This window comes from Siphateles boraxobius, unplaced genomic scaffold (assembly GCF_051911475.1).
Source record: "Siphateles boraxobius isolate OS27281-9 unplaced genomic scaffold, OSU_SipBor_1 100, whole genome shotgun sequence".
NCBI lineage: Eukaryota > Metazoa > Chordata > Actinopteri > Cypriniformes > Leuciscidae > Siphateles > Siphateles boraxobius.
Genome location: NW_027508701.1, coordinates 4,542,501 through 4,556,762, shown reverse-complemented (window position 1 = coordinate 4,556,762; position 14,262 = coordinate 4,542,501). Strand labels below are relative to the sequence as shown.

General features: G+C 44.1%; 1 protein-coding gene across 2 annotated transcripts in view; it reads right to left on the bottom strand.

The window, feature by feature from the left end:
• Positions 1-3,787: 3,787 nt before the first annotated feature.
• Positions 3,788-14,262, bottom strand: part of gcc2 (GRIP and coiled-coil domain containing 2) — a 37,147-nt gene continuing 26,672 nt past the window's right edge. For both annotated transcript variants that reach the window (XM_077238333.1, XM_077238342.1), the window contains exons 20-23: positions 7,921-8,103; positions 7,652-7,791; positions 4,772-4,973; positions 3,788-4,165 (exon numbers count right to left, since the gene is read on the bottom strand). In XM_077238333.1, coding sequence (XP_077094448.1) covers positions 4,092-4,165; positions 4,772-4,973; positions 7,652-7,791; positions 7,921-8,103 — 599 coding nt within the window. In that variant the 3' untranslated portion in view covers positions 3,788-4,091. The remainder of the gene's footprint in view (positions 4,166-4,771; positions 4,974-7,651; positions 7,792-7,920; positions 8,104-14,262) is intronic.

Below are 14,262 nucleotides of genomic sequence, written 5' to 3'. Positions count from 1 at the left end.
TTGGTGATGGGTTTGAGAAGGCCCAAGTCGGCAGAGCGAAGGTGTCGGGAAGGGCGGTGATGCTGTAAGAGGTCTGTGAGATATGGAGGTGCCAAGTTATTGAGGGCTTTGTAAGTGATGAGCAGAACTTTGTAATGGATGCGCTGTTGTACAGGGAGCCAATGAAGCTGTTGAAGAATGGGGGTGATGTGGTCTCTGGAGCGGGTGTGGGTGAGGAGACGGGCAGCGGAGTTTTGAACGTATTGCAGTTTTTTTATATCAGAGGATGGGATGCCATATAGGAAACTATTGCAGTAGTTGAGTCTTGATGTAATGAAAGCGTGGATGAGAGTTTCTGCAGCAGATATGGAGAGGGTAGGGCGTAGACGAGCAATATTTCGTAAGTGGAAAAAGGCAGTTTTGGTTATATGACGGATGTGGGGCTTAATTGTGAGTGTGGGGTCAAAAATGAAACCAAGATTACGGATCTGGGGAGAGGTGGTAACTGTATGGCCATCGATGGAGAGAGTGAAATCTTTGGAGGCGGGAAGGAGGGATTTGGGACCGATGACGATAATTTCCGATTTATTGCAACTGAGTTTATGGATGTTGGCATTCATCCAGGATTTTATTGCAGAGAGGCAGGTTGTGTTGGTTAATACTGTGGCAGGAGTGATGGATCTGGTGCTGAGGTATAGTTGTGTGTCGTCTGCATAACTATGGAATTTTAATCCATGTTAATGAATGTTAAGTCCAAGGGGAAGCATTTACAGTATAAACAGAAGGGGACCTAGCACAGAGCCTTGAGGGACTCCGTGATTGACAGGAATGGTGTGAGACGTACAGTTGTTGATGGATATGAATTGGGATCTGTGGGTAAGGTAGGAGGAGAACCAGGAGAGAGCTGAGCCAGAGATGCCAAGATGTTGTAGGCGTTGTAAAAGGATAGAGTGGTCAATGGTGTCGAAGGCAGCAGAGAGGTCAAGCAGGAGGAGAATGGAGAGGGAACCAGAGTCAGAGGCGAGCAAGAGGTCATTTGTTACTTTGAGTAGTATAGTTTCAGTAGAGTGATGAGTGCGGAATCCAGACTGAAAGGTTTCGTAAAGCTGATTGGAGAGGAGGTGATGTTTTAGTTGAGAGGCGACCGAGCATTCCAAGATTTTAGACAGGAAAGGTAGGTTAGAGATGGGGCAGAAGTTGTTGGGGTTGTCAGGTTCCAGGACAGGTTTTTTAAGTATTTAAACATGCTGCATTAAACTGTAGACAAGCGGCTGTTTTATGATTTTGATAATGTACTGGACTGGACGAGATTGTGATTTTATTGCTAACTAGTCTTTTATTCAAGTTTTTTATTTCTGGATTTTATATCTTGTTTTCTTTTTATTTTTTCGTTAGCTCCTGTTATTTAGTTTCTCTATTTTGTTTTCTTTTTGTCATAGTTTATGTCAGTTTTAATTTTGCTTTTATTATCTCTTGTCGTCCGTCCCGTTTTTGTCTTGAGTCTTTGTTGTGTGTCTCGTGTTGGTCACTGCCCTGCTTCGTGGGTCCTCCCTGGTGGCCGACTCTGGTGAGGTTCTCTGCCTTGATTATCATGATGCTGCCCTTAAGGATGCTTTTTACATGTGCCTGGATGACCCCTTGTCACAGTGGGAGATGGAGCAACTGAGAATTTTGGACTTCTGAACAAATTATCTGCACCACTGTAAGGTTTGGCAGATACTCACACCTCCAGAATCAGCCCGCAGGGACCATACCGGCCTCCCTCGTCGAGTCAGGTTCATGATCGTCTTTGGATTTCAACGCTAAAGCACAGACTGAGGAGGAGAGCGGACCAGACCGCTGTATCTGTCTCTGAGTTAGAAGATCCAGAGTCCACTCAAGTCATCCCAGAGTGGGTCGAATCCACTCAAGTCATCCCGGAAGCGGAAGAGAAGGAGGGTGCATATTGTGCAGTCAAATGCCGTTCTTTCAGAGGTCCCAAGCTCACTGGACTTAGGGCGCCTGACTCGGCCGCTCCTGGACCAGTGGGCTTGGGACCTCTCAAAGACCCAATTCCGATGCTCCCTTGTCCAGTGGTCCTGTAGGAGCAGGTGAGGGCTCAAACAGTCAAGAAGTCTGCATCAATCCAGAGGTCTTCAGCATTGTCTGTCTTCTAAGTCTGATGTAGCCTCTGAAGCGGTGCAGTAATGGCCCCTCAATATGTTCAAGCATTTCCCTAATCTTGGCCGTCCTGATCCTCCAAAGCCAGCACCTCCCTGGTCAGTTCCAGACTATCCTGCTGGACCAGTTCCCACCCTCCCAGTCTCACCCCTGTGTTCCCTGGCTGTTACGGGACTCCAATGTTTACACACTGCCCGTCCTCAGTTTTTACCTCCTTTGACTCCTCTGCTCAGTGTCCACGCCTGTCAGTTTAAATCTAGACTAAAAATGTGCATCTCTTTATCCTGGCATACACAACACATTCAAATCAGTTAAATGATTGCTAGTCTGCATAAATTAAGTCAACCGGAAGCAGGAACACTTCCTATAACCCCCGATGTACTCGTTACATCATAAGAAAATAGTATCTACACTAATAGAAGTATCTCTGTTTATATATATATATATATATATATATATATATATATATATACTGTTACAGTCACTGGAGCCTCATCAAGAGGACATGAACACCTCTGAGTTAAACTAACCCTGGATCATGAGCTGTTCTGAAGCAGGTTATCCGTAACCCTTAAACACACCCGGGTGTCCCATAACCTGCTCTCTGAACCCCCCGCTGGCCCGAGAGACCCTGCTGTCGTCCCCGTTCATTAGCACTGGACACTGTTGTGTTTGAAAGGGAAAACACATTCTGTGCGATCTCCCCTTTACGCTCAACACTTGGAAGTCAACAAATAAAACTGTTGTAGTGGACAGAAGTAAAGCACTGCTCATCCAGTGGATAAAGTGCATTCAGAGAGTGTGTGATTTTGGATGCAGCTATGGTGTATCGTTTCCACAGTAATGTAGAGTTTCCCGTGTGTACGCAGCTCGTGTCGAAGCCGTCCGCTGTGGAGCTGGACACCATCACTGGCTATAAACTCTTCAGACTGCAGGACAGCTCAAGAAACACCACGAGTAAAGCTACATCAGCTACAGTCTATTTCTCAGGATCAGAACAGATCCACATTATTACTCCGACTTGAGTGGGTGAAGATTGTGTGGCATATAAACTAGTCTAGTGTTACAAATTTATTAAATGTTTAATTGAGGTTCCAATACATTAGCATATAAACTGAGACAGTTTCGTATACTGAACTTAGCATTTAAGGTTATGATGGTGATGATATTTGCTGTGAAACAGTTTTCCAGCAAGAGAGTCCGGCAAATCCTGTTTCTGTCACATGACTGCTTGCTATCGAACCTGCTATTCCTGTTTCTCTCTATTGTAAGCAGATTATTGAAACTTTGGTAGTTTCACTGTTTGAATAGTTATGCTGATTGGATTGGAATTGGTAACACTCCATGTATAGGGCAGGTTCCTAAACCGGTATACAGCATTTACATGCTTTGTTCTTCACAATGTTAAGCCCTGCCCCTAAATGTGTATAAATTGCAAGGGAACGTTTCCCTTAGTTAGACTTGGGTAAGATTTTGGACGAAGCAGACTACAGCAAATAAAGAATCCTGCTCAAAAGATACGCCCAAGTCTCCTGGTCTTCGCTTCTGAGTTTTTCTACACTTAAGAAGGTGGTTTCCAACACTAGGAGGCGTTCAAGGAACAAGCTGATCAGCTTAATTTCCAAGAAACGTTAAAAAATAAACAGAATAAGCTCTGAAAGTAGTTTAATTCTTTGACTATATTCTCTGATAGATTTACACAGCTTCATTCCATGAACCTCACACCACTTCACAATCTCTTATAGATACGAGATTTACAATTGGAGGAAAAAATGATAATGTATCATTTATGTTAAAATACAATAAATATGACAAACAATTTCCAACTGATAATCTTCAGGAAATAACCCAAATCAAAAATCCCATTAGTCCAGTAGAGAAATAAGGCATGAATATAGCGATGGTCTGTTGAGTCCGGATGCCCTTCAGCTGATGTGTGTGTACGTGAAGCTTCATCTGATCCCAGACCAGCTGTGGAGATACGACGTCCAGCCCGACCCTCGCTGGCCCGCCGGCTGCTCCTCGCCTACACACACACACACACACACACACACACACACACACACACACACACACACACACACACACACACACACACACACACACACACACAGATAAACAGACTGATTCTTCATCTGAGCCCAATCACCTGTGGACTCAAGTCTTCATTCAAATACAGAGCATGTTTACATGCTGACTAATAACCCATAACGCAAGTACACTGTGTTTCCTTGACTTTATTAATAAATCAAGTTATTCCCCGGCGGTGACGCCAAAACCTGATCATCGCTGCGTCTGACTCTATTACGCGAGATGTGAGAGAGCTGAAGCCGTTCATGACTGTCCTCTGATAAAGGCGTGTCCATGAGCTCATGATGAGGTGTGTGTAGAGAAGCGTGTGAACGCTCTCAGAGCTGATGTTACACTAAAGCCTATTCCATGAGTCTGAGCTGCTTTACTCCTGAGCACACACACACCTTTCATGAGCGCGAGCATGTGTGAGCCTCCAGTGAACGACCGCGTGTGTGTGTGTTCACCGTGAGCGATGGCCGCCAGCCTGCTCTTCTCGTCCGGGCTCAGCTGCAGCATGGTGTGTGTGTGTGTGTGTGTGTGTGTGTGTGTGTGCCCTCACCGTGAGCGATGGCCGCCAGCCTGCTCTTCTCGTCCGGGCTCAGCTGCAGCATGGTGTGTATGACGGGCAGCAGCGCCTGCCTCTCGCTGCCGGAGCGCAGGAAGATGAACTGCAGGAGCACGTTCTTCAGGTACTCCAGGTTGGCCACAGACTTCTCCCGCTCATGATTGCGTTCCAGCCGCCGCACCTCACTCTTCAGGAGCTGCACACACACACACACAGACACACACACACACCACCATTGTTCAGCTCAACCACTGTGTTTACTTACACATATAGTCTTTTGCACTGTTTAGAACATCGCATTAAAAAAATGCCGGATGGAAACACCAAGATGTGCATAAATCATACATAAAACCGTATGCGCTCAATTGAAGGGTATAGATTATTATCCGATAAGAAGATGTGTTAAACTTTCCTGAATAAATCCATTTAAAACCTCACGTGACTTTGCCTCAGCATTATCTGTGTGTGTGTGTGTGTGTGTGTGTGTGTCTCACAGTGATCTGCTCGGTCAGGACAGCGTTGGTAGCCTCAGTCTTGTGCAGAAGGCGTGTGTGTGTGTGTGTGTGTGTGTGTGTGTGTGTTAGGGGTGACCCCGAACAGTCGAAGATTCGATGCATCGATAGGAGGAGCCTGATTCGACTACCGATCTCACAGTCGAATCTTCGCAGAGGTTATAAGTGTGCTCAATGTCTGATTTCACATAGAACTACTGGTTTTCTGTCAATACGTGAATATAGGAGCCTATTATGATAATGCTGTCAATACAAATGTGCAAAGGAAGAAGCTTTAAATAAATATTTTTAACGTGCGTGAATAAATCCAAACACCCCGTGACAGATTTAAGTTTCACTTTCGATCCGTGACCGATAGAGGAGCGTTTTGGCGGCAGGGATTTAAATCTTTAAAGATGTCTGGGATAAGAAAATCTAAAGAGTGGATGCACACCATCAGAAAGGATATTCTCCCAGACTGGATTTAGCATCAGGAAAACCATGATCGCACTTCTGCAGGCCAACGTTAACAAGTTGGTTTTCCTCTGGAGATTCTAAAACGCTTAACGTGAAAAAAGCTTTTAAAACGCTAGGGCACTTTTACATGGCTTAATGTATAGTACATACTTCATTAAGAAACCATACAATGTGCAGATAAGCTAATGAACCCAGAATATGAACCAAACGTGTTCCTCCTATAGAAAGTCACGTAAAGCATTTTCTTTATAATAACGGTTTTCAATGGGAGGAAAATTAGCGTTTAATTAAACGCGTTGCGTTCATATTCTGGGCTCATCTGCTTTTCTGTAGGCTATACAGTATGCTTTATTAATAAGGTGTGTATAGAATTTGATCTTTTAATATAATTGTCTTAGGACTTTAAGCCGTTAAACGTTTTTCATGTTAAGCGTTTTAGAATGTATTTTATCCGCGCACACAATTTGAAAAGACTCAAACGGACACAGAGACACAGAGTGAAAGACTACATTTTTACAAGTGATTAAAAACATTTCAGCCGGTTCTAATTAGATTTTTGGATGCTGTGAACATGTTTAGATAAACAGTCACTCGAGTTCAGCGTTTATTGTTGTTTCTGCAGTTAAAGTTGACCATTCTGGCTAAACTTTCGATATTTTAATAATATCTTTATTTTTTATTTATTTATTGATCACTCAGGGTAATTAACTATTTGTGGCTTGTCTTTTGAATATATGTCCCCTGCACTTTAGGCACACATTTGTTCTGCATCTTGTGACTTGATTCAGACTTATTACGTTTTTTAAATTTTTTTTTTAGAAAGGTATATTCTGTTCTTATTTAATTCTGTAAATTAATTGTTGATTATTTTTCGGTGCATCGATGTTGCGCCCTGTAGGTATAGAGCCTGCTCGCACAGGCAATTTAGCCGATTTAATCTGATTTGAATGTGAAATGCAAATCCTGTCTGCAGTGTGGCCTTTCTGCAGTTATTTATGTTATTTCTTAGTTGCATTGATCCAAAATGTTTCTCTAAATTTTTTATATATCTTTGTGTGATGTTCTGTACATCGCGGCTTTAAAATGTTAAAGCCCCGCCCCCTCCCTAACCCCACACACACGATTCGACTATTAGTCGACTATAGGGAAGACGTGACGATTCTGATTCGGGGACACCCCTAGTGTGTGTGTGTGTGTGTGTGTGTCACAATTATCTGCTCGGTCAGGACAGCGTTGATAGCCTCAGTCTCGTGCAGAAGGCGTGTGTGTGTGTGTGTGTGTGTCACAGTTATCTGCTCGGTCAGGACAGCGTTGGTAGTCTCAGTCTCGTGCAGAAGGTGCGCGTGTGTGTGTGTGTGTGTGTGTGTGTGTGTGTGTGTGTGTGTGTGTGTGCGTGTGTGTGTCACAGTTATCTGCTCGGTCAGGACAGCGTTGGTAGCCTCAGTCTCGTGCAGAAGGCGCGCGTGTGTGTGTGTGTGTATGTGTATGTGTGTGTCAGTGTGTGTGTGTGTGTCTCACAGTGATTTGTTCGGTCAGGACAGCGTTGCTAGCCTCAGTCTCGTGCAGAAGGCGTGTGTGTGTGTGTGTGTGTGTGTGTGTGTGTGTGTGTGTGTGTGTCTCACAGTGATTTGTTCGGTCAGGACAGCGTTGGTAGCCTCAGTCTCGTGCAGAAGGCGTGTGTGTGTGTGTGTGTGTGTGTCTCACAGTGATTTGCTCAGTCAGGACAGCGTTGGTAGCCTCAGTCTCGTGCAGGAGGCGTGTGTGTGTGTGTGTGTGTGTGTGTGTCTCACAGTGATTTGCTCGGTCAGGACAGCGTTGGTAGCCTCAGTCTCGTGCAGAAGGCGTGTGTGTGTGTGTGTGTGTGTGTGTGTGTGTGTGTGTGTGTGTGTGTGTGTGTGTGTCTCACAGTGATTTGCTCGGTCAGGACAGCGTTGGTAGCCTCAGTCTCGTGCAGAAGGCCGCTCAGGTGCTCCACACTGCGGGTGGCGCTGCTCAGCTTCACCGTCAGCTCCTCTTTACTGGGCTCCATCTGCCAGTCAGCAGGCTCTACACACACACACAAACAATAATGAATAGTACTTAAGTGATAATCAAACAAACATTTTACTCCTAGACAAGCCCATCACTCAGATGAGGTCCAGCACACTGGTGTGTGTGAGCATGGTGAGGGTGTACCGTTTTTGAAGTCAGAGGTCAGCAGCTGCTCCAGAGAGGTCAGCGGGGTTGCGTTGGAGGACAGGGACTCAGTCTCTGTGGTCTCCATGCCCTCGCCCTCCTCTCGATCACCCTGCAGATCCAGCGCTGGAGCGTCCACTGGCTTCCGGTCCGCCTGAGCCTTCCTGCCTTGAGGATGAAGACCTGAGAGAGAGACAGACGCTGAGTGTGTGTGTGTGTGTGTGTGAGTGTGTGTGTGTGTGTGTGTGTACACACCGCTGCTGACGGGCTCTCTCTGCAGCTGGTAGAGCTGTGTGTGTGTGTGTGTGTGTATACCTACACTGACGGGCTCCCTCAGCAGCTGGTAGAGCCGAGTGTGTGTGTGTGTGTGTGTGTGTGTGTGTGTGTGTGTGTGTGTGTGTGTGTGTGTGTGTCTGTGTGTGTGTGTGTGTACCAGCTATGGGTAAATAGTAAAGACCCCAATGGCGGCGCGGGTAGAAATTGGTGATGTGAGAACCACCACAATGGCTGGGAAGGCGGAAGAAGGCAACCCCACAGCTACGTGGGTTAACTCAGGAGGGTACAGTGGCTAGGGGAGCAAACCCCGAAGACAAACCTGCACCTGGGGACAGGCACAGGCGGAGTCCAACTGACCGGACCACCGGCAGCCCCTGCAGCTCCTGCCAGACGAAGGTCGTTATGGGTTCCCTCATGCCACTGGAGGTCCGTCTGGGAGGAGTGAAGATGGTGGGAGCGAGGTCTGCGCACCCACACCCTCACCTTAATCCTCACCTATGCGCAAGCTTCCCCCCCCCCATAAAAGTCCTGTGGCAATGTGGAATGGTAGTGGGCACAGGCCAAGGATGTGGTTGGGTGTGTCTATGTCTAGGACTGCGGGTTGGGGCAGCGCATCTTTTTGGCCGCTTCCACTGCAACTGAGCAGCCCCACACTGCTGTGATGGGGAAGGACCTAGAAAAGGTGGTCCAAAAAATGTCTGCTCCCCACACTCCTGACGGTAAGCCGCAACCGTCGAAGCATTGCTTTGTGGCACGTTCGTACACTGCTGGACCTGGCCATCTCATGGGAGATCTCAATGCTAGAGTGGGCACGGAGCATGTGGTATGGAGTAAGGTCATCGGCCAGCATGGTGTGGGGAAAATGAACCACAATGGGCTCAGACTTTCCCTCTGTGCAGAGCACCAGCTGGTTATTACTAACAACATCTTCCAGATGAAGAACAGGCTTAAGACCACCTGGCAGCACCCCCGCTCAAACACTGGCATTTTCTTGACTACGGGATTGTCCGTCAAAAGGACAGACAAGATGCCCTCACCACCCGTGTGAACCCCCAACTGCTCGGGGCGCCTTTCCATGGGCAGCTCCATCACTCTGACATCTCTCCATTAGTGCATGTATAGGCTTAGCTTCTGTGTGTAATGTGTGTAATAACAACAGAGTGAAAAGATTGGAATTTCCCCTTGCGGGATTAATAAAGTATACATTATACATTATTACATTATGCGCAGGGCTGAGTGCTGGACTGACTACCTCATGGTCAGATCCAAATTACTCATGAGCATTCAACTACATGGCCCGAGGACAGCTTCAAACAAGAAACTAAACTGTACAGCACTGATCAGCATCACCAAAGACAACCTCCGACGGCTCCTTGCTGAAAACCTCAACATGATCCCGGAGGAATCAGCTGACTGGCCAGCTTTGCGCATAACAAAAAAAGGATATCTCTCCTCTCCATCGCAGGGAAAGTACTGGCCAAGATCATGCTCATCAGACTGGTTGAGCACATCTCGGAAGCTGAGCTTCCGGAAACGCAGTGTGGTTCCTCGAAGATCAGATCCACGACAGACACCTTAATCCTAAAAAATATTTTTTGTCTTAAGGCGAGACACTACAGGTGAATAGGGTAAACATTATGACTAGTAGATGTCACCATGAAACTTTCCCAGCTGATTACCTACATTAAGATGAGAAAAAAATGTATTACAAGTTTTCTGTAATTTAATGTTTAAATATGCAAATTAGGCATTATCTAATTAAATATGCACTAATTTGCATATATTTAAAAAAATATCTGAGTATTGGACAAAGCCAGGTTCAAAATTATTTTTTCATTGTGTTCACATATTAGATGGGGAAGAAATTACAGAGGGATTTATGGATATCTACTTTTGTTATCCTGTAAATCCGAATATACGGTCAATAGCCTTAAAAAATGATTTTCACCATGTTTTCTGGAATAAAATGGTGTATAAATCAGGCTAGGAATAATATATTTACAAATCCCTCAGTAAATATCTTCATAATATAACTAGGTACAAGACTGGAAAGTTTGGTGTATATAGGTGCTACTGAGCTGGAGATTTCAGACTTGGAGTATGAGAGAAAAGTCATTTTGAGAAAATGGGCTTTAAAGATTTAGCATCAGCCAATGAGATCGCGCATTTAGAGTTAAATCCCCCCTTTCACTTTCACGATTGGTTGCTGATAAAAAGGAAATTACCATATTTGGATCCAACAGCATTGTACAGGAGAGAGATAGCTTTCTAACGGTGTGTGTGATGACAGGGTGCAGACAGCACTCGCAGAGCAGGGGGATGATTTATAACGACAACTTTTGATGAATTTATGAGAAATCTACAGACGCAAATAGACAACGTGTAGTAAAATAAACACCTAAATGTGTATTTCGGACTTTTTTTTCACCACAAGTCTGAAAGAAGACATGTTACCCTCGCTCCTTGCGGAACACGTTGGACGAGCTGCGCACACAAACGGGGGTCTGCTATGAGTATCGTGAGTCTGGACTGATGGTTTTCACAGAAACGTGGTTGTGTAAGGATGTACCAGACAGTTTCATACAAATTGACGGTTTTTCCATTTACGTTTGGATAGAGCTGAGAATTCGGGAAAGAAAAGAGGGGGTGGTGTTTGTATTTATACTAATGAAAGCTGGTGCTGCAATTTTGCGATTAGAGAAAGTATTTGTAACCCTGATCTTGAGCTACTGTGTATTACTTTGCGGCCATATTATTTGCCAAGGGAATTTACTAACATATTTGTCTGTGCAGTGTATATCCCACCTAGTGGGAATGTTTATAGGGCAGCAAGTCAAATTGCAGATTGTGTTCACAAGCACTTACAAGTTAAGCCTGATGCACCTTTTTTGATTCTGGGTGATTTTAATCAGTGTGGATTGGAGAGATCCTTACCAGGTTTTTTTTCAATATGTGAAGTGTGGAACGAGGAAAAATAACACCCTTGACAAGTGTTATGGCAATATTAAGGATGCTTATGTGGCTAAAGCCAGACCCCCCCTTAGTAATTCTGACCATAACGTTATTCATCTGCTCCCCACCTATCGGTCAGTTTTTAAGACAAGTAAACCAGTTTGTAAGGTCGTTAAGGTGTGGTCAAGTGATAGTATAGAGGAACTGAAAGGATGTTTCCTCTGCACTGACTGGGACATTTTTTATCAGGATACAAATATAGATATGATCACTGAAATAATCACCAAATATATATCCTTTTGTGTGGATCTAATTATCCCTCAAAGAGTTATTAAGAGGTATCAAAATAACAAACCATATGTCACAGGGGAAATTAAAGATTGCATCAAAAGGAAAAAAATGGCCTATAGACTGGGGGACACAAGGGGTCTTAAGGCAGCACAAAAGGACCTCAATCATCATTTGAGGATGGCACAGACACAATATAGAGAACGGGCTGAACAACACTTGGGAAATTGTGACACAAAAGAACTGTGGAATTCAATCCGGGGAATGACCAACATGACTTCGACAAGGAAGCCATTGTTCGCCGGTAATGAAACTGATAAGGCAAATGAACTGAACCATTTTTATATGAGATTTGAGTCAGACACTTTTAAGGAGTGTTGTGATATTTTAGCTAATATACGCTGTAATGTTAGTGATGATAGAATATTAATAGATTCAGGGGATGTTACAGGGGTTTTAAAAATGTATGTTCTAGTAAGGCAACTGGACCAGATGGTATGTCATGTTTTCTTTTAAAGACATTTGCTGAGGAGCTGACACCTGCCTAGCATCGGCTTTTCCAGCTCTCAATTGACTCATATACAGTACCAGAGCTTTGGAAAAAATCTATTATAATTCCAATTCCAAAACAGTCTTGTCCTCAAGACAATAATGATTATAGGCCAGTGGCCTTAACATCAAATGTTATGAAATCATTTGAGAAGATCATTATAAGAGAACTGCGTAAGGAAGTGGAGCCATCCTTAGACCAATATCAATTTGCATATAAAAACAACCGTGGTACTAGTGATGCAGTTTCTACATTAATGCACCTTGTTTTAAAGCATCTGGAGAGTCCAACTGCTTATGCTAGGTTACTTTTTATTGATTTTAGCTCTGCGTTTAACTCCATTCAACCACATAAACTGCTGGAGAAATTAATTAATTTACGAGTTAATCCTTTTATCATCAAGTGGTATTATTCCTTCTTAACACAGAGGAGACAACAGGTGAAATTTAATTCAGTGTTGTCGGATGTTGCAGTTAATAGTACAGGGGCCCCGCAAGGGTGCGTAAGTTCACCACTTCTGTTTACTGTGTACACAAATGACTGCGTTAACCAGCAGTCAAACCAGTTCATTATAAAGTTTTCAGATGATACAGTATTATTGCAGCTATTGACAAGAGATTGCGGTATTAATGACTATAAAGCTGCTATAGAAATGTTTGTGGGCTGGTGTGACGAGAATCATTTACAGATCAATGTTAACAAAACTGAAGAGGTCATCATAGACCCGAGATTAGTGGGGGATAGGAGCTCTGTTGTGGTTCATGGTGAAGCTATTAAACAGGTTGCTTCTTATAAATACTTGGGGGTCCACATTGACAGTGAGCTTACGTGGCACAAACATGTGTCATGGGTGTGTGCAAGGGTCCATCAGCGCCTACATTTTCTACGGAGATTACGGTTATTTAGAGTGAGCAGTAATATTATGTTAATTTTTTTAAAGTCTATTTTAAGATATGGAATTATTGTTTGGTTTGGTAGTTTAACAGTAAAATTGAGAGCTCAAATAAATAACTTGGTGAGAGTGGCAGGAAAAATTATGGGGAAAACAGACAATTAGCTCCTTACAGGATATTTTCGAGCATTGCACTATACAGAAGGCCAACAAGATTTTACTTGACTCTTCACATGTTTTGTATTCGGAGTATGCGCTGATGAACTCTGGTCGGAGATACAGGGTTCTATTATGTAAGCATAACCAATACAAATATTCTTTTGTACCACTGTCTGTTAAATTAATTGAGCAATTGCAGCAAGAAAATAAATAATTATTTTAATAATTAATTGAAATAAAGATTTGTTATGAGATGTACTGTTTTTATGATGCAGGGTTTTTTATGATTTGAAATGTTTGTTAATGTTGTTTGTCACATGTGGTATGTGTTGTTATGGCAGCAGTTCCCTAATCTAAAACAAATTTCTCCTAAGGGAGACAATAAATAAAAGCTAACTTGCTACCTATTGAAGACAAATATCCCAAAATCTCAAAATTGAACAGTGAAAAAAAAATGATGTTTCTGCCTGCCGTGTCTCGCCTTAAGGCAGCTGATGGAGAAGAGCCGAGAACATCACAAAGAGCTTTACGTAGCCTTCATCGACCTCAGCAAAGCTTTTGACACCATCAACCGTGAGCTGCTCTGGAAACACCTCTCCAAAAATGGGGTACCACCCAAGTTTCTCAGCATCCTACAGCAGCTGCATGACGGGATGCAAGCCAGAGTGCTCACGGGAGAACTCCAGTCAGAGCCTTTCGAGGTTAACGTTGGGGTGAAGCAAGGCTGTGTCTTGGCATCCTCCTCTCTGCCATCACCTGCCTCTTCCACCGTGTCATGGGACATGAAGACTGTTTCCATGTTCGACTTGACGGAAGCCTTTTCAACATCCGTCGGCTCCAGGCCCGCACAAAGACAAAGACCCGTCAAATCTGTGAGCTTCAGTATGCTGATGACTGCGCAGTCTTAGCTCATAGCCCGGACTCTATGCAGCACGCCCTTAACACAATATCCCGTCTGTACCAATCTCTTGGCCTACAGGTTAACACTCAGGTTAAAAACGAGGTCATGTCCCATCTCACCCCCGACCCCACAATCCCCAGTTTTTAAATAAACGGTGTACCACTTAAAACAGTGGACCACTTCACCTACCTCGGCTCCACTTTGTCCTCATGCAGCTCTCTTGACAGAAATACACACTCGGATAAATAAAGCCTCATCATCTTTTGGACGCCTACACAACAGGGATTCTGAAAACCGTAACCTGAAGGTCAGTACCAAAGTCGC